The 21,346-nt window shown below is 35.2% G+C and overlaps 1 protein-coding gene and 1 long non-coding RNA gene across 3 annotated transcripts; both read right to left on the bottom strand.

Annotated features, from left to right (window-relative positions):
• Positions 1-7,769: 7,769 nt before the first annotated feature.
• LOC130420823 (uncharacterized) lies at positions 7,770-11,654 on the bottom strand. Of its 2 annotated transcripts, none has more exons than XR_008906695.1 (4): positions 10,449-10,820; positions 10,174-10,367; positions 9,197-9,322; positions 7,770-8,201 (listed from the first exon to the last, which is right to left on the bottom strand). It is a non-coding gene; the product is annotated as an uncharacterized LOC130420823 (long non-coding RNA). The 2 variants fall into 2 exon arrangements; XR_008906696.1 differs by lacking the exons at positions 7,770-8,201; positions 10,449-10,820 and adding exons at positions 8,396-8,421; positions 11,581-11,654.
• Positions 11,655-12,883: 1,229 nt separating this feature from the next.
• On the bottom strand, positions 12,884-20,525 carry LOC130420690 (uncharacterized). Its single transcript, XM_056748180.1, has 9 exons — positions 20,465-20,525; positions 18,424-18,744; positions 17,996-18,301; positions 17,757-17,846; positions 15,264-15,359; positions 14,255-14,280; positions 14,069-14,140; positions 13,697-13,765; positions 12,884-13,514 (listed from the first exon to the last, which is right to left on the bottom strand). The coding sequence occupies exons 1-9, from the start codon at positions 20,523-20,525 to the stop codon at positions 13,434-13,436; spliced, it is 1,122 nt and encodes a 373-aa protein (XP_056604158.1). The 3' UTR covers positions 12,884-13,433.
• Between the last annotated feature and the right edge of the window lie 821 nt (positions 20,526-21,346).

Genomic DNA, 21,346 nt, shown 5'->3' with positions numbered 1-21,346 from the left:
ATCGAAATCTTAGAAACTACAAACATTCACATCTGTCCTCCATTCTAAACTCTCAAACTACATACATGATTTAATGCGCTGCAATATCTTCATGATATACAGTCTCATAAATATGTATTTGTATAATCTTGCTTTAATAAATCTGTGTGTTTAAACATGTGTGATGGTTTCTGTGATGTTCATTCAGGTTCAGTCTGCTGGTGATGTGACTTATGCCGCTATCAGAGGAGGTAAAACTGAACCTGAAGACGCCTGCAGAGAGCTTTAATCCTCCCTGAACAAAACCACTCACAAATAAAACACAAACACACATAATTATACAAAACTTAAATTTCCTTTGACAAACAAACTCAAGTGCAGATTTGATTTATTTGATGTATTTTTGGTTGGCTTTGGAATGTTTGTTTGTTGTCTGTTTGTTTATTACTTGATGTTTTTGTCCACATGTTATTGAATCCTAACATGTCTGATGAATTTTCATATGTATTGTTAACAGTGTACGTGATCAAATTGGTGTAGTGTCATAGAAACAGATTTCTTAGTTTGACTTTTTATCTTAAATGAAGAACCCCATAAGAAATGTTAAGACATTATTATGTATTTATATATGGGCCTAACATTTTAGACCTCTGTCACAGCAGAACTTCATCCTCTGCTGCAAATGAATTATCATACATTGTGTTGTGTACTGAAAAGCGTAACACAATTTCTTTCCAAAGTATGACCAATGTAGTAGTTTCCATTAATATGACTACACCAGCAACTGTTGCTAATAAAGGGCAAAGGCAAAGTCAGTTTAAAAAATACAAAGTATATTATTTAAGGAACATACAGAGAAGGAACAAAAAAGAGGTTTAATACTGCCTTCAAAATGACCAATGTGATCAAATACAGACAGACACATTAAAATAACAGACAAACATCTCAACACATCTACAGTTAATGTAACAAAGATAGCCATAATGAGTATATATTTGAAATATTATAGTATAAAAATTGTCCATATATTTAAAATATTTATATATTGAATTAAATAATTAATTTAAATACTTTATAGTAAACAAATAACCTAAATAATTTAACTATATGATTAAAATGTTTAATTTAAAGTCACAATTATAGTGAGCAATGTTTCCTTTAGTTGAGTATTGCCAATGTCATTAATTCAATAAATGTTTACGCCAATATTAACATTGAGAGGAAAACATTTTAACCACTAGATGGCGACAGCAGCTTATTTTACACATCAATAAAACGATTGTTCATTAACAACAAATGATCAGAGAAAGAATACAAATGATTTCAAAAGCTTTAGTTCACAGGTCTATGAAAATTGACTCAACAGAATGAAATCATGGCACTAAAATAAAATAAAAATCAAGCAGAATAAATAAAACTATAATACACACATCAGTAAATGTACATTATAAGATTCCTAAAAGAAAGTTAAAGGTTTTATTAATTACTAACCCAGTTTATGATTCATTCATGTAGCAGTAGATGCCGAATTCACACTTCACAACCCACAACAGCACAGAATTACAACATCAATTAACTGTTATATAACTGTTATTTTCCCAGATTTTAGAATAAAAGTTTAAAGTATCAGTGAAATTTAAAGCGTTAAAATTATATGTCACGATTTATCCCAGATCACCGATGTGCTACGTGAAGTTAAATATTCAAAATGAAACTTCAGTTCTTTTCTTCACAATCAAGTTTTGGTGTGAAAACATTTTCATCAGGCTGCAGTCTCCATGTCACTGTTGTGATCTTCTCTATCCCATGATCCTTCAGTTTCAGCTTTATCTGAACAACACAAGCCTGTGGGGCATATTTGAGGCATATGAGGCATATTTACCCTTTAATAGTAAATAAATAAATAAATGATTACTATGTTGGATGTTATACTGTTAATGCTTCCCAGCGGCACCTTGACTGCAAATCAGACTGATGTCAAACATTTGACGTCTACTTGACCTCAACACACTGATGTCCTTTTGACTATTAAAACAGTAACACAGAATGTATCCGCTGAAGAGAATACGGTGTATAAAGCTAGATCTAAAAATGAAAGGTTACCCAGAGAGCAGAAAAAGTTGTTCTGTCAATGTTAATGACATTTTTGATATTTAATAAAATAATTGTGATCAGTGTTTGCTTGAGTTGGGATCTTGAGTCTTTTTCTGTGATCAAGTCATTTCTCTTTCAATACTTGCAATAGTATTTGGGATAAGAACACTTTTGGACATCAACATTAAACTCACGCTCTAGTACACACAGTATTTTCACATTATTAACACTTCACACTCAAAATGAATGATGTAATTTCAAAGTGATTTTATCAAATATACATTGAGGCTCATGGATTGCCAAAAAATCACAAGTACAATTCTTTGTAAATAAGTTTTGTTCAACATCAATTTGAAGACTTTTTAACTTCAATGTGCTCACTTATGGTGTCAGATTTATATCACCAGTGGCCTTATTTATAAAATGTGTGTACGCAAAAATACACGTCAACATTTATATTTATAATAACGGTCTCTGATGTGGAAAAGTGCTACAGGCGTCACGTCAGGGTCTGAGCAGACGGACACACTTTTGCTTGTCAGAGTGCTGCTGGTTTTTGGAAGTATACGTCATTCTAGCCACTCGTAAAGGATTTGGAAGTTGACAGGTGCTATCTCATATATCAATGACATAAATTACACATTATTGAAAGCAGGAGATCTGAAACTGTTCAGCTGTGCGCAATATCACGATCATTTGAGATTTATAGATTTCACTCACTCTGTTTGCAGATGAATGAAGGGCTGTTGAGCATGTTGATCATCTATCAGAGCATCAGGACCTACAGCACCACACGCTCGCTTCTGACCAGTTATGTCACGTATACTAGACAGACAGTTAATGGAGGACATGGGGACGTTTGTTCCATCTGAACACTTCCATCAGTCTCTGAACAGACCAATCCATGCTCTTGAAAATCCTCACATCATGGTCAGCAGCAGGTCATTCTCAGCTTGAGTGTGAACGGTGGTCAGATCTGTGTAGTGTCTGCAGTGACTCTGAGCATCAAGACAAGACATCTAAACATCAGTAATAGACACAAACCTGTCTGCAGTGACTCTGAGCATCAAGACAAGACATCTAAACATCAGTAATAGACACAAACCTGTCTGCAGTGACTCTGAGCATCAAGACAAGACATCCAAACATCAGTAATAGACACAAACCTGTCTGCAGTGACTCTGAGCATCAAGACAAGACATCCAAACATCAGTAATAGACACAAACCTGTCTGCTCCGGTTTACATATGTAGAATGACATGAAACATGAGAAAAAATCAATTGAATTGTTTTTCACACTTTTAAACAAGACGAAAATGTGATTTGGTTGAATAATTTGTGGATCTATGCTTCCCAGTGCTGGTGTGTATTCCAGAAAGCAGGTTAACTTACCGTCAGCTAAACTCTGATCTCTCGGTTGATAAACACAAACTTGTTTACTCGGGGTCTGTCTGTTCCTTAACACCTGAGAAGAGTTTGTTTAATCTCACTAAAGATACTCAGAGTTAACACGCTCACAGAAACAACATGAAGACACTGTCAATGGATCACAGATCTCACCAGTCACCATGGAAACGGACGAGAAGCTTAAAGTTTTTGACTGTAAAAGAAATTTATAAATCTGAGTTTTCTTCACAGAAGACTTAAATCTGCTTCAATGTATAAAGTGTGGGATAAAAATCATCAAATTAAATTATTTATAGGTTATATGTTTATAAAACTATAAACGCTATGAATTAATTATTTAATTAAATACATAAATATTATAAATATATGCACTATTTTTATACTATAATATTTAAAGCATAAACTCATTATGGCTATATTTGTTACATAAACTGTAGATTTGTTGAGATGTTTGTCTGTTATTTTAACCTGTCTGTCTGTATTTGATCACATTGGTCATTTTGAAGGCAGTATTAAACCTTTATTTTGTTCCTTTATTTTGTTAAAGAGTTTCTCTATTGAGTGAAGTTAATAAAAGAATAACTGATCAAGGAAAAGATGCTTCCTTCTCATACCGTACACCAGGGCTGGTCAACAGGCCCGCCAATCATCTTTACCAAGCCCACCTTAACATTTCAAATAACTGGAGAGACTTTAAGAATGTTGTGCTTGAGACGCCACAACTTTAAATCCAAAACACTGCTATAATCAATACGAAAGTAATTTCCGTGGCTCGATTTCCATCTTGTAAAGCGATTTGATCGAAGAAACTTTGAAAAGTAACTGCAGGAAGAGAACTACACCACATGAACTGTTGTCTCAGATAAGGAAAAAATGATGTTGTTGTTATTACTGCATTCATTATGTATGATTTAAAAAGCTTTGTTAATGAAAACAGATGTTCATCTTCCTCCAGAACTTACACTTCAAAAGATCTGCACTTATAAATGTGTGGGGCACATGAATGTGATTGTCATTCACCTGAGGATTTGATAAGAGTGTTTCTTGCACAGATCGATTGATTCGCTTTATTAGACGCCAGTTTAACATCAAGGGGCAGAGATAACTTTTCTGCTGAATTTATGAGCATTTTTTACTTTCATTAACTTTCATTAATTCAATATCTTCATAAATATCTTCTAGAGAAAAACAATACCACACATATCTTGGAAGTATCGGGGGACTGGGGGTGAGTAAATAAACAGCAATTTCATTCAGTGTATTAGTCAATATAAAATACAATTATAAAGACACTATCTCTTTGATTAAATATCATGAATAGTTATATACTGGATGCAATATTTGTGTGCATACTTTAATATATGATCTGTAAGTAAAAGCAACAAAAACAGTATAAAAGGAACAAATGCAATAAATAACAGAAATACAAAATAAAAGAAATTATGATATGGGAACTGGCCCGCATCCTATTTATTCTTTTGGAATCTGGTCCTCAAAGAAAAGAAGTTAAAGACCCCTGCTGTACACAGTCAGAAGTACACAGTCAGTGCTCATAGACTAACAAACACATACAGCCAGACTGTGTATAGTTATGAAACTCTGACTGACCTCAGACAAAATGATAAGTCTCCAAACATTCATCAGACCAACGGTTGCTCATTATGAAATGTCGGTTTTCTGTTCTGTTAATCTGTTATTGTTACTATTTTCCAGTAATAATTTGGTGCAAAGTTCATGATTGCAAATTCTATTACAAGAATAAATGAATATATTTATTTGGTTTAAATTATGTCCCGTGTTTTAACATCTACGGAAAGTAAATGGAAAGTAAAGTAAATGTAAATTCAAGTGAATTCTTCTAAAAGTATTGGTATCAATATCAGCAATTCTTGTCCTGCATTTACTTTAATTGTACAGCATCACAAACCACTATTTATAATCACACAGACATGTAGAATCAGTGTATGAATCTCAACAATGGTGACAATCAACAAAAGAAAACTTCATAATGCAATGCATGCTGGGTAACATCATGGTAGAAAACTCATCCATGAATACCAGCCTGTGTTGCAGTTGATCTGTTAATCTGAATTAGTCTGTTGATTGTCACCACTGTTGAGATTCAGACACATATTCTTGATGTCTGTGTGTGTCTGATCACTGTAGATTACAGTTTTATTTGCTTTAAGGTTTCACACGTCTCCTCAAACTGTAGATCTCATACAACTAGTGATACATGATGTGAAACAACAGAAAATGCAAAACTACAATACAATTTCAGATGTTTAATATGCCTCCATGATTGATAAATATTGTATACATCTCATCCTATGTGTAATTATAAGTAGTTGTATGTATTATTGTTGTTTATTTATCATTGGTGGATGTGACGGGCAGCTCAAACACTGAGCGGGAGCAGACAGACACTTCTGAGTCTCTGACTTTTTCTCTTCAGATGAGCTGCGTGTAAATGAAGTTTCTTATGTATTTCTGCACTTGAAGCGTTGTTTAAAGCTGTTGTTATTGCTGTAAAGTGCTCATTCGACATGTGTCTGCATCTACTCGAGGTTAAATCAATGAAGCGTGCGTTGAGATGTATTTTGGAAACGCAACATTGACAAAAGCCGCTGCAGTAAAGTGTAATTCTGTTGTTTATATACATCTGTTCTCTTAAAGTATTTGTGTATTTATTTATCTTCTGTGTTAAATATTCTTTCCACATTGTTTGTCTTTAATATAAGTTTGTAGGCTTTCTGGAAGTCCCCACAAAGTTAATAAATCCCCCAAAAGAGTTTACAGAGCCGTGTTTACTGTGCACTGTTTACTATGAATTGGGACACAGTTACTGAGTCCTGACAATGAGTGTATGAGGAACAGTTTGTGTGTCATAATAGTATGTTGAAGTGTGCGGTGAGGTCTGGTGCTGGGGGCGTGGCTAACAGAGCATCTGAGTCTGTGACAGAGATCATTATCAGACATTTTATTGCTGTTGTGTAGTTTCTGGTGTGTTAAGAGTTGAGAATCTCTCAGGGTTTGTGGTGGTCACTAGAATCTTGTTTGAATCTGTAGAAGATGATGAATGTTCAGAGACATCATACTGTAGAACATCACAATCATATTTCATGTTTATGTCATTTCTTCATCATCAGTACAGAGTTTAATGACTGAAGTCACTTTGAGTTCAGGACACTCCTGTCAGAGTGATGTCTTACCTGTAAATCTGACAGTATATGTGACTGAGGTCTTGATGTCATTCTTGTGTTTGAACACACATCTCAACTCTGTGTTGTCGTCTTCATCCACGAGTGTTGTAGTCAGAGAGATGAGACAGAGTTTATCTGATCTAATCTGATATCTGGAGTCTGTCTGTAGATCAACATCAGTCTGATTCATCCACAACAGCTGGTATCCATAATAACTGAACTCATGATCACAGTCATATGAAAACAGCTGACAGGAGAAAGTGAGAGATGTGTTTGCTCTTATCTCAGTCTGTGATGATGATGATGAAGACACTGAAACACAAATCACACAACACACTCTCAGTACTCATGAGTTTCAGTGAAAACACAAGAGATAAAGAGAACTGTGATCTGAAGTAAAACATGTGTTCAAATCAATGAAGAGAAACACTGACCATGAAGAACATGTAGATAAACATCTGAATCAGGTTAATGTTGATTTCCATTCACATATTGTCTGCAGATGTAACGTCCATTATCATGTTGTGTTGTTTTATAGATGTTGAGAGAGCAGTCAGATGTCAGATTCAGTCTCTCAGATCTCTCTGTGTTATTCTTATTTATTCCTCCAGTAAACACTTCTACTCTAGATGATCTTGTATAATTATTGTAGATCCATGTAGTTGAGGAGCATTGATGAAGAGCATCATTACAGGACAGAGACACACTTTCACCAGAACTGATGAACACATGAGTCACTTCTGCTTCACTCACACCTGAAACAGCAGATGACATCATTCATATTAATACATCACAATATATTCAAACAGTTTAATATTTATCTCTTATTATAAAACAGTCAGTTCTGGTCCTTGATTCTGATTGGCTGAGCGGAGATCTAAGTCGTTATAAAATACCTCAATTTATAACAGCTGACTGCACAACATAACCTAAATATCATTTTATTTACTTTATTTTATGAATCCTTGCTAAGCATATGGAAGAACCCCGTGAAGCAGTGGGTTACAGTGTATTTTACTCCGCTCTGTGCCGTGCCACAACGCCCTTAGCTGTTATAAAATACACTGTAACCCACTGCTTCTTGGGGCTTATTGCTTTAATGACAGATAGATTTTGATTATTTTTACATCATATAAATCAGAAGATTTGACAGTAAATCATGTGATCTAGTTCCTCTATCATCGCTCTTGACATCAGACTTTTGAATGTGAGAATAAGACACATGAACTCTATGATAAATGTGACATGAGATGAAACTGAACATGTTTGTCAGAATGTCAGTGAGAGTAATGAAATGAAATGTGATGAAATAAATGTGTTGTATAGTTTACCTGTGAATAGTGAAGAGAGAAGGATCAGTCCCAGCAGACATATATCACTCTTCTCAGTCATGTTGTGTTTCTCTTACTGAGTCTCTTCTCATCATCTACTTATATTTCTTCATGAGAACATTTGTAACTCTTCCTGTGTTTCTCATTTCCTCTTTTCACATCGACTGAGTCATGACACAATAACGGCCTACAACACATTCTGTACTTTAGTAATATTTGTAAAATACTTCTGTTGTCTTAAAATAATTGGACACAGTGCTCAGTTATGACTTTTGTTGTCAGAGACTTTAACAGGGTTAACTTGAAAAAGGTTAATTTTAATCACAGACCACATGGGGAAACATAATTATGAAAACCCTGTGACATGGGTCATTCTTGAGCCAGGGGCGATTCTAGGATTTTTTCAACTGGGGGGCACATGAGGGGCCACAATTAATATAGAGGGGCCATTCTTATGTTGTGTATTTATGTAGAACTGTAGATATCCAAATCATTTCAAGTTCAGTAAGCTTTAAAATCAGCAATAAACAGTGATACCCTATTATCTTTTGATAGCAGTTATTCACTGCTCTAAATCAAAACAATAAAATACAATTTATATTAACTTATCACTTTACAAAAGTGAAAGAAAAACTGTAATAAATAAAATAATCCAATGTCTGGGAAGAAGCATTAGGAAATGGGAATCAATTATCAGAGGCACTTTCTATGGGGGTAAAATTGTTGCATATTACCAAATAAATAAATTAAGATTCACAAACAAATGTAAAGAGATTCACAAAAGTATATCAAATTCACAAATAAATAGATTAAGCGATTTACAAATGCACAGAAAGCAATTCACAAATAAATGCCAGGCAGAGTTGTGTTTGTAAAATAATAAAACATTTGTAAAAAAAAAATGTTATTTGCAAATTTCATTTTATTTATTTGTGAGTTTATATTTTTTTGGGAAACTCTTTACATTTATTTGTGGATCTTAATCTATTTATTTGTGAATTTGATATACTTTTGTGAATCTCTTTACATTTGTTTTTGAATCTTAATCTATTTATTTGGTAATATGCAACAATTCTACCCCCAAACGTGCTGTTTCAAAGGCACATGAGACACACAGTTAGCAACAGTTCCTTAATGCAATTATGTATTGGCTATTTTACATGTAAAATAAAAAAGACATACCATCAGGTCCAGTAAGAGCAGTATCAGAAGTAAGTGGAAGCTCAGATTACACTTCTGAAGGTGGGTGACAAGTATCCATCTCTTTCACATCACTTTCACTCTCATCTGTTTCATCCCTAGAGACAGCTATAACACAAAGGCATATTAGTAAAATACAAGGATTTTAACTACATAACTGTATGCATTCATACAATAACAATCAGGAGTGCATTTTTTTCTGTATGATACTGAAATTACCAATATACTAAAGTACCAATATATCAATATAGGGACTTCTGTTATTTAAATAAATGCGTAGCCCTGAATACAGCCTACCAAAGTCATGTCACTGTTAGTGATGGGAAGTTCGGATCATTTTATTGACTCGGACCTTTGAGTCTCGTTCATCAAGAGGAACGAATCTTTTTTCGAGTCATATCGTTCCTTTCGTTCATTTAAGCAAAGTATAATTAAAATGTTACATGTCACTTTTCTTAACAAATCTACTACTTATTCAAACGTTATTTAATATCACATAACAACAAATACAAAACTATAATGCTACAATAAACAGAAAAGATGAATTACTTGTATACATGGGTATTTAGTCTATGAGTAGCTCACCTCACCTCTTATCTTGATTAATTTGTCATTTCACTGTCTTTTTCTATCAATAGACAAACACTAGGACTAGGCTATTCACCCGTTTGTTAGGAAGGTTGTAAATTAGCTAATTTCTCTGTCCAAAGCTGTCACGTCACATTACAAAAGACCGAACGACTCGAACCCGAAGACTCGAGAGGTGAACAAATCAATTCTCTTTCCGGCTCTGATTGCATTTGTTAAACGTCGGAGCGTGTTGCGCAATGCGCATGCGCGACTGAACGAATCACTTTCCAAGACGACCCGTTCTTCCCGAGTCACATTTAAGATTCGTTCGAATCGTTCACGAACGACCCGTCACTAGTCACTGTCCACTTTCTAGCTTGTCTACTAACCTGGGTGTACAGGGCTGTTCTGATTTATGCTCAAATCTTCCTGAACCAAGAGGTCTCCTGTTGAGCAGGCAGGCTCTGAACTCACTGTGTGTAACGTTAAACCATCACGCGGACTCTCCCTCACTGGCTGGCATGGCTTTTTCTTTGCAGAAAAATACTGAATATCTCCCTGCCTTTTCGTCCTGTTACACTGCCTGAGATAACAGAGGTAAAAAGGAGGAAATTACTATTTGTTTAAATGCTATGGTTTTATTGGCGGATGACAAAAACTTTACCTTTTATCACAACCAGCCCAGCTGGAAAATTATAAACTAAAAACAGGTAAAATGTTTAAACCCCCAAAAAACAAGTCATTATCAAGGCATGCGGTTCGAGACTTTAGAATATTCGTTCTCAAGACTCGAAGTCAATGTCATGTAACTTAATTTTCTTTATTTAGAGTGTAGTAACGTAACTCAAGACCTCCACCTCTGAAAGTTAACGTAACGTTAGCTTTTAAAGTGTTGAGCGTTAGCCTAGATAAACATCATACGATTTGTTCCGGCACCTCGCTTGCAATATCACTTGCTTATCGGCTGGGAAAAAAATCATAACGCAGGAAAACCCTGTTACATTCAGCCTCAGGAGCATAGTAACGTTAAATGTAATTATTAGCATTATGTTGGTCTGCTCTTGTTGTGGAAAATGTTGATCTTCAAGCTCAAAAAATTGCTCAGACAAGGAAGGTCCAAGTGTCAAAGTTTCAACTTTATTTGTACAAGTCAAACAAAGTGAGAGTCCCCAAAACATCTCAAAACTTGGTGTTTTCCAGCCTCTACTTATAGTGAAACTTTTCAAAGGTGAACCAATCAGGTAATTACCCGTTATCTCTTATTTTTTATCATCCTAACTGTCCTTGTCTGCCACCATTATCTTTAGGCAACAAGGTTTCATGTCTAATAGTGGAATCTCAACCTTGACTTAATTTTTAAAAAATAAGTTGTGCCATCTGGCTTTTCAAAAATGAGCTGTGCTATAATTTATTTGGGTCTGGCCTTCACACCATCCCTGGATTTTGTATTACTGAAAATGATTAAAATAGTTCATAAAATCAAGAATCATGCATAAATGTATTGATTATATCATTCAAACAATCTTATCGTTCCAATACTCATCTCTAAGTTAATGTGATTTCTGATCTACTAACACGTCTTTGTTACAAACATTCCTATGAATACTTCTTTATAATCGGGGTAAATAAAAAGCCCCATAGTACACAGAATATGATCAGAATTATACACAATACTCTCAGAGAATACATCGAGCCTGGTCGTCCTAACACTGAAAGACGGTAACGTTACCAAACTCTAGCACTGCAACAACTCGCTAATCGAAAGAAAATAAGCTGTATAAAATAGATCAACTTACCGTGTGTTTTTTTCCGTTGGAAAACAGTTTGCTATTCTTGGTCCTCGTTGAGAAGCATCGCGACGCGGAATCATAAATTATTCTACTACAAGCTGAAAGATTTGATTTGAATTTTTGAGTGACAGACAAGTAGAAGGGTGGGGGCACACTGGGGGGCCAATCAGTTTTCAGGAGGGGCCAGTGCCCCCATGGCCCCTCCCCTGTCTACGCCACTGTCTGGAGGACAGTAAATACATTTTAATAGTGAATTCATCCTCTGGTTCTGACTCATGTTCATATAATAACTCAACATCATCAGTATTCAGTAATACAGGTTTGTGTTGTTCAGATAAAGCTGAAACTGAAGGATCATGGGATAGAGAAGATCACAACAGTGACATGGAGACTGCAGCCTGATGAAAATGTTTTCACACCAAAACTTGATTGTTTCATTTTGAATATTTAACTTCACGTAGCACATCTGTGATCTGCGAGAAATCATGACTTATAATTCATACTGTAAATTTCACTGATACTTTAAACTTTTATTCTGAAATCTGGAAAAATAACAGTTATATAACAGTTAAATGATGATGTTGTGATTATGTGCTGTTGTGGGTTGTGAAGTGTGAATTCAGCATCTACTGATACATGAATGAATCATAAACTGGTTTAATAATTAATTAAAACTTTGACTTTCTTTTAGAAATCTTATAATGAACATTTACTGAGGTGTGTATTATAGTTTCATTTATTCTGCTTGATTTTTTTTATTTTAGTGCCATGATTTCATTCTGTTGAGTCAATTTTCATAGACCTGTGAACTAAAGCTTTTGAAATCATTTGTATTCTTTCTCTGATCATTTGTTGTTAATGAACAATCGTTTTATTGATGTGTAAAATAAGATGCTGTCGCCATCTAGTGATTAAAATGTTTTCCTGTCAATGTTAATATTGGCGTAAACATTTATTGAATTAATGACATTGGCAATGCTCAACTAAAGGAAACATTGCTCACTATAATTGTGACTTTAAATTAAACATTTTAATCATATAGTTAAATTATTTAGGTTATTTGTTTACTATAAAGTCTTTAAATTAATTATTTAATTAAATATATAAATATTTTAAATATATGGACAATTTTTATACTATAATATTTAAAATATATACTCATTATGGCTATCTTTGTTACATTAACTGTAGATGTGTTGAGATGTTTGTCTGTTATTTTAATGTGTCTGTTTGTATTTGATCACATTGGTCATTTTGAAGGCAGTATTAAACCTTTATTTTGTTCCTTCTCTGTATGTTCCTTAAATAATATACTTTTTATTTTTTAAACTGACTTTGCCTTGTATCAGCTTTATTAGCAACAGTTGCTGGTGTAGTCATATTAATGGAAACTACTACATTGGTCATACTTTGGAAAGTAATTGTGTTATGCTTTACAGTACACTACACAATGTATGATAATTCATTTGCAGCAGAGGATGAAGTTCTGCTGGGACAGAGGTCTAAAATGTTAGGCCCATACATAAATACATTATAATGTCTTAACATTTCTTATGGGGTTCTTCATTTAAGATAAAAAGTCAAACTAAGAAATCTGTTTCCATGACACTACACCAATTTGATCACGTACAGTATTAATAAGACCTATGAAAATTCATCAGACATGTTAGGATTCAATAACATGTGGACAATAACATCAAATAATAAACAAACAGACAACAAACAAACATTCCAAAGCCAACCAAAAATACATCAAATAAATCAAATCTGCACTTGAGTTTGTTTGTCAAAGGAAATTTAAGTTTTGTATAATTATGTGTGTTTGTGTTTTATTTGCGAGTGGTTTTGTTCAGGCAGGATTAAAGCTCTCTGCAGGCGTCTTCAGGTTCAGTTTTTCCTCCTTTGATGACGGCATAAGTCACATCACCAGCAGACTGAACCTGAATGAACATTACAGAAACCATCACACATGTTTAAATACATAGATTTATTAAAGCAAGATTATACAAATACATATTTATGAGACTGTATATCATGAAGATATTGCAGCGCATTTAATCATGTATGTAGTTGGAGAGTTTAGAATGGAGGGCGGATGTAAATGTTTGTAGTTTCTACTCACAATGTTGTTCTTCAGTTGTTTTTTACTGACAACGGTTACCTCAGAATAAACCACATCATCTTTCTGCTCCTAAACATCAACACAGATATAAAGGACTGAAAAACTCTCCACTCGCTGTTTGTTAGACAGACTATAGTGAGAGTTAACAGATGTAGTTGTGAAGTTTGAAATCACTGTGTTTTATTACTCCAGAGAACAAAATTCTCAAAGATTGATTTTAAAGTCATGTTTAGAGGACTGTTAATATAGTATAAAACAAATTAAAATAATGCCGATATAAACCAAAGAACAATTAACACAGTGACTGTAAATATTCACAAATCTCATGAATCTTTGTGAGTTTATTGCAGATGAAGGAAACTGTTTACTAACATTTGTGATAGGAGTAGAAGGAACGATGTTGATGGTGTCATATGTTCCATTATTGTCATTCTTAGATGCGACCTAAAGGAAAGGAAATGTACAACAACACAATGTATCAGATTATTTTTATCCAACATGAATAAGACGCCAGTCTCAATGGTGATATCTCACATATCAGCCTGTTACTATACTCACCACAGGGTCTCCAGACAATCTTTGATCTGAAAAATAAACACGTCTCATTGCATTTTAATCATTAAATAGTTCAGCGGGACACATAATGTTTTTAAGGCATATATAGTACACATGGCCAGTCAGTCGACACGTGATGTCACACCATTCTTATACTGTGACAGTGTGAGTGATATATCAGCTCAATGTGAATTTATTGCATGTATTCATCATTATAGTGATGAGTGTTTGCTTTTACTCGGCTCATCACCCTTAACTTTACTTTCTGTTATTGTTGATTTATGAAACACAATTGTTATAGCAAAGAAAACAACTGTTGTGTACTCACTCTGAACATAGTGAGTAACTAATGATGAAGATCCACTGATCTCATGTGTAAATTTAGTCTGGTTATCATTTTTATCACAAAGCATCATAACTTCATAAATGGACTTTGGTCATTCACAGCTGTAGAACTGCTGATATTAGAGATAAACAGTCTCTGAAGGGATATTTCACCCAAAAATGAAAATTCTGTCATCATTTACTCACATTCAACTTGTTCTTAATCTGAATACATTTCTTTGTTTTGATGAAGAACGGAAGAATGATTATAACCAAACAGTTCTTGGACCATATTGACTACCATAGTAAGAAAAAATGTTGTTTTGTTCCGTTAAAACAAAATAAATGATATTTTGAAGATTTAGGACAGCAAACAGTTCTCAGACACTTTTGACTTCCATTGTCATTATTCCTACTATAGTAGTCAATGGGGTCCAAGAACTGTTTGATTACAAGCGTTCTGTCAAATATCTTTCTCTGTGTTCAACCAAACAAAGACATTTAAACAAATTTGTAACCACTGGAGAGTGAGTAATTCATGACAGAATTTTCATTTTTGGGTGAACTTTACCTTTAAGGAGAGAGACTGAAGACCAGTCACAAGCAGGAGCAGAAGAATTAGCTTTTTTCAGATTATTAAAATCTCAGAAACTGTATTCCGATGGCCTCTTGAAATCAGCATACTCACCTGATCTTTTGATATTAATCACACAAAGAACAGCAACAGTAAGTAGAAGAAGTAATGAAGCTATCACAGCAATGGTCACTGTTTGAGAGCTTGTCTCTGAGAAAGACAAATAATAAAATTACAAATTAAAGTCATTAAAAAGTGAACAATGACTTGAGTTTGTGATCATCCCCAGACAAAAACAGCTCCATCATAACCTGTAAACAACATTTAGTTAATTCACTTTAATTAACAGAATATAAAGAGCTATCTTTATAGCTCTTTCTCTCTGCCTTCGTTTTGGATGAATGTGAAGACTGAATATCTGCATTTGTCTGACACTGTCATTAAATCTCTGCTTCCACTTGCCTCAACTTATTTGTGTGAGCTTGGTTTTCAACATTGACTGCGTCAAAAACATAATACCGAAATCGCACCTACGTCCAAGTTGTTACAAATTAGTTGTACTGTATTATTGTTCAACACATTTTTTGTAAATGTATATTAAATTGTGTTCTTCACCGCTCTCCTTTATATAGTTTTAAAGAAGTTAAAAAAAAGTACAAGTTTAAAAAAAAAAACAATAGGAGAGATTTGGTGGGCAGATGGGCACTAGCTCAAGCCACAGAGCCACCCTGTGAACGCATTCCGGTTCCCGTTGGTCCGGGAGTTTCAAAGGAGAAAAATCTGAAGTATGAGAATAATAACTAGAAATGTACATTTTCTGAATAAAATGTGAGTGTTGCTTCGTGGCAAAGTGCGGAACTGGGCTCTAGGGTGTTGACACTATAAGCAAGGAATGAATCTAAACAACCCCTATGTCTCTATGATGTTCTGATGGAAAGATATAGGTATTGCTAAATGGTTGCTAGGCTAATCTGTTTGGTTGCTATGGGCGTGGCTTCGTAACGTAATGAAGTTCCTGGGATACTGATTGGTTGCCTAAGTCAATTGAGTCAATCCCCTTGTCTCTTCCAAACTGTGCTGCAGAGATATCCACCTGGTTCTTTTATAATGGGAGTCTATGGGAAAGGTTGCTAGGTTGCTGTAAATGGTTGCTGGGGGCGTGGTATCATAGCGTCATGATGACCATGTGATACTGATTGGTTGTCTGAGGCAAATGAGCCCACCCCCTTGTCTCTAAGTGGTTGTACTGCGAAAGTATTCATCTCAGGACAGCTATGACTCCTTATACGGGCATGTTTCCTCCCCATATTAAGTCAATGGGGCATTTTGGGGGCTCTTACGCCCCAGGGGTACAACTAACCCCCCCATTGTGATGTATGTTCTTACAGAGGCTGATGGGCCGTTCAAATGTGGTAACCCGCATATTTCTAAAAATGTCTTGCTCGGAGCAACGACCCCTCAAAATTCTGCGCAATGTTAAGTCAATGGGATTTACGGGGTGTTTTTTTGCCCCCCATCGAAACCCCCTGTGCCCGATCACTTATAAAAGTCATAGCACACCATTCCCATATAGGCCCGTCGATTTGAGGCCTCATTCAGGGGCCTACGACAAAAACTGCAGGTTAAAATATTTCCAGCACAACAGTAATAATGATGCTTTTATAACACCACTAACCAAACGTGAGAGTGGAGGGGGATGTGTGTGAAAACAGGAGTGTTGACCGGTATGATCTGGATTCTCTGTCTAAAGATCATGGTGTGGTGTCATGGGTAAATAATCAATGTTTCTGTTCTTTCACGTTCTTGTCTCTCAGTGATTTGTTTTCTTTGTAGCGCTGCACTGCAATAGTGCTTATCAGCCATTATAACAGCATCTTAATGCAGAGACAGGTTTCACTGCGGTGAACATGACGGATAGAATTCACAAATAACCAATCAGGAAATGCCAACATGACTGACGATATAAACGACATCATTCCTTACAAAAAGCAGTGATAATGTCCAGCCATGACTATGATCAGTGTTTGCTTTAGTTACATTTTACATTGAGTGATTTGGCAGATGCTTTTATCCAAAGCGACTTACAGTGCACTTATTACAGGGACAATCCCTCTGGAGCAACATGGAGTAAAGTGTCTTGCTCAAGGACACACTGGTGGTGGCTGCTGGGATCAAACCAGCAACCTTTGATTTACCAGTTCAGTGGTTTAACCCACTAGACCACCATCACCATTGAACTTTTGACTTTCATTGAGTCTGTTAAAGTTCCTCTTTCTATACATGTGATGTGTTTCTATAAGAAGACTTGTGAGTTTTCAAAGGATAAAATTAAAAAAACATTATGTTGGCAAAATTGAGTTTTTATGAAATTTGCAACGGCAAAGTTAAAATTATTTAAGTAATACTGAGATTTATGAATTCATTACAAAAACAATTGTCCTTTTTTAAAAGTGGAAATAACTGTGACAAAATAATTACTGTCACACTTGCATCAACAGTCATCACACAAAACTCAACAATGGTGACAATCAACAAAAGAAAGCTTCAAATTAGTTTGATGATTGTCACCGTTGTTTTCAGGACAAAACATTTCTAGTGGGAATATACCTTGTTTTTGTCGTTGTTGTGTAGTTTCTGTTGTGTTAAGAGTTGAGAATCTCTCAGGGTTTGTGGTGGTCACTAGAATCTTGTTTGAATCTGTAGAAGATGATGAATGTTCAGAGACATCATACTGTAGAACATCACAATCATATTTCATGTTTATGTCATTTCTTCATCATCACTACAGAGTTTAATGACTGAAGTCACTTTGAGTTCAGGACACTCCTGTCAGAGTGATGTCTTACCTGTAAATCTGACAGTATATGTGACTGAGGTCTTGATGTCATTCTTGTGTTTGAGCACACATCTCAACTCTGTGTTGTCGTCTTCATTCACGAGTGTTGTAGTCAGAGAGATGAGACAGAGTTCATCTGATCTAATCTGATATCTGGAGTCTGTCTGTAGATCAACATCAGTCTGATTCATCCACACCAGCTGAAATCCATCATCACTGAACACATAACCACAGTAATATGTAAACAGCTGACAGGAGAGAGTGACAGGTGTGTTTGCTCTTATCTCAGTCTGTGATGATGATGATGATGAAGACACTGAAACACAAATCACACAACACACTCTCAGTACTCATGAGTATCAGTGAAAACACAAGAGATAAAGAGAACTGTGATCTGAAGTTAAACATGTGTTCATATGAATGAAGAGAGACACTGACCATGAAGAACATGTAGAAAAACATGTGAATCAGGTCCATGTTGATGTCCATTCACATATTGTCTGCAGATGTAAAGTCCACCATCATGTTGTGTTGTTTTATAGATGTTGAGAGAGCTGTCAGATGTCAGACTCAGTCTCTCAGATCTCTCTGTGTTATTCTTATTTATTCCTCCAGTAAACACTTCTACTGTAGATGATGTTGTATATTTACTGTGCATCCATATAGTTGAGGAGCATTGATGAAGAGCATCATTACAGGACAGAGACACACTTTCACCAGAACTGATGAACACATGAGTGTCTTCTGCTCCACTCACACCTGAAACATCAGATGACATCATTCATATTAATACATCACAATATATTCAAACTGTTCAATATTTATCTCTCAATGACAGATAGATTTGTATTATTTTATCATCACATTATTCAGAAGATTTGACAGAAGATAATGTGATCTTGTTCCTCTATCATTGACTCTTGACATCAGACTTTTGAATGTGGAGGAAGTTCTCAAACACTTTACAGTCTTTAATGCTAAATTTAAGATAAATCTTCTTTATTTTGTTCTTTGATGAACATTAGTGACATGAGTCACAGCAGCAGGTTTAAGAACGTGGCCCCTTTAAGAGCTGTCTCAGGACGCAGATCTGACCGTCACCACACTCTCATTATCACAATTCTTTGTATTCATTTAAGATTTTAATTTACACTTTGAAGTCTGTGCTTAAGAAAATGTTAGACAAAACAGCTTTCTGGCATAATCTTGTGTGGTTTATCCATTAAAGCACAAAAGAGAAGTTAACACAGATGAGCTGTCTGACAGAGATTCACAGACGCAGCCTTTAGTCTGTTACTGTTCACACCAGACTGGACCTCACGTTGCGTTCTGCTGCGTCTCACAGTTTAGAAGATCTCTTTCTTCATTGAACATGTCAAAGCAACTGTTTCAAATCACACGTACGTGGTTTAAAAGCCTGAACATGAATAAGAGTGTGATGACATAATGTAACACTTGACAAAGAATGTCAAAACAAACAGATGTTGTGTTAATTGAGTTAAATATTTTTCAGGAGTTAATTTGAAAAAATGTATCACATGCGTTAACGTGTTGACAGCACTAGTTGTAATGCAACATAACATGTTTTTTTAAAAGCTCATATACACAACCGTTCAGACAACCACCACGGGTTTCACAATCATGACTGTTACAGGCACCACTTCTTTTTTATTTTTAAAGGGGATCTTTCAGATACGAAAACCAGCAGTTTGTAAAAGCTGAACCTGGATTAAGGGATTGTTTTTTTATCAAGTAAAATATTTCAAATGTATTCAATCTCTCCTAAACATCCATTTCTTAGCTGAAATGTAAAACTGTTGTGTTCGTATTCCTTTCCGTATTTCTCTGTTTTTAACAGTTGTCTATTTATAATGTCTCAGTCATAAATCTCTACAGAGTACTCATAATTTTCAGACAGATGACAGACTGGGAGCATTAAGAACATTTCCTTGTGATCCAGCGAGAACAACCCAAAAAAAACGTTTGTGCCCTAGCAATAAGAGGACAAACAACTAGCCTATCATTGACAAGTTTGTCCACCATGTTTGAGACATCATCATTAATCTTTGTTTGTTTAAGTAGTCGAGGAATGGACTGAATTATGTTTAACTGCCGTGTAATTTGAGATGGAATGTAATACATCCGGTGACAACCTCTTCAGTTTTTGGTTGTTACCCTCAAATGAAAAGGCAGATGTACACCAAAGGAGTCCTTCTTTCAGCTGCCAAATATCACATGTGAGCAGCGCTATACACAGACTAGAACAACTAAAACATTGACGTACGTGAACACATTACATACAATAAATGTAACCATGCTTATTTCTTAAGATAGTTTTTTTTAATTCTTACGCAACACTGTTCTTGACACATGAACTCTATGATAAATGTGACATGAGATGAAACTGAACATGTTTGTCAGAATGTCAGTGAGAGTAATGAAATGAAATCTGATGAAATAAATGTGTTGTATAGTTTACCTGTGAATAGTGAAGAGAGAAGGATCAGTCCCAGCAGACATATATCACTCTTCTCAGTCATGTTGTGTTTCTCTTACTGAGTCTCTTCTCATCATCTACTTATATTTCTTTATGAGAACATTTGTAACTCTTCCTGTGTTTCTCATTTCCTCTTTTCTCATGACACAATAACAGACTAGAACACATTCTGTTCTTTAGTGGTGACATTTGTAAAATACTTCTGTTGTCTTAAAATAATTGGACACAGTGCTCAGTTATGACTTTTATTGTCAGAGACTTTAACAGGACTAACATGATGAAGGTTTTCTACAAATTCATTCAACACAAGACTTTCCTGCCCGAGCAGAGCAGACGCACAGCCTTCATTAAAGCTGATCACACCTCCGTTCTTCTTCTGTCTCCACACACACACAAAAGCAGGACATGAGTGAGGTCATCTTCACACTTCTTACAAACCACAGATCTGCAGATTACCCATGATGCAGCAGACACACACATTAATAAACACACTAACTCTGTCACAGATTATATCATGTATGTTCACCGCCGAACCCAAATGACCAAATAAAACCAAGTGTTTGTTTTTCCAGTAACATGACAAATATTACAGTTAAATATGACATTTATTCATAAAAAAATAAAATGCTTTAATTATGAAGTTATTACACTGGAAAATAATAAGTAGTTGGCTTTCTTTTTGACACATTCACATGTGCGCTTGTGCTGTTCCGGGAGAAATGTGTTTCCATTGTTACAAATGGCATCAACACATAACTTTTTATATATCTGAGCCAAGGTATCTTTGCTTTTTGGGCAGTGGATTAGCCAATGAGAATGTGTTATGCTGTTTGGAGTTGACTATAGTCTGGCGCTTTGTGCACT

Source organism: Triplophysa dalaica, chromosome 5 (assembly GCF_015846415.1).
Source record: "Triplophysa dalaica isolate WHDGS20190420 chromosome 5, ASM1584641v1, whole genome shotgun sequence".
Classification (NCBI taxonomy): Eukaryota; Metazoa; Chordata; class Actinopteri; order Cypriniformes; family Nemacheilidae; genus Triplophysa; species Triplophysa dalaica.
Note: the sequence above shows the minus strand (reverse complement) of the source record. Positions and strands in the feature narration are given on the sequence as shown.

Excerpts from the sequence above, each read along its gene's own strand:
- LOC130420690 (XM_056748180.1), bottom strand. The coding sequence starts at position 20,525 with ATGACTGAGAAGAGTGATATATGTCTGCTGGGACTGATCCTTCTCTCT. Across the intron at positions 18,302-18,423 it reads TTTTCTACATGTTCTTCATG|TGTCTTCATCATCATCATCA; the intron begins GTCAGTGTCTCT and ends TTTGTGTTTCAG. Across the intron at positions 17,847-17,995 it reads ATATACTGTCAGATTTACAG|ATTCAAACAAGATTCTAGTG; the intron begins GTAAGACATCAC and ends CATCTTCTACAG.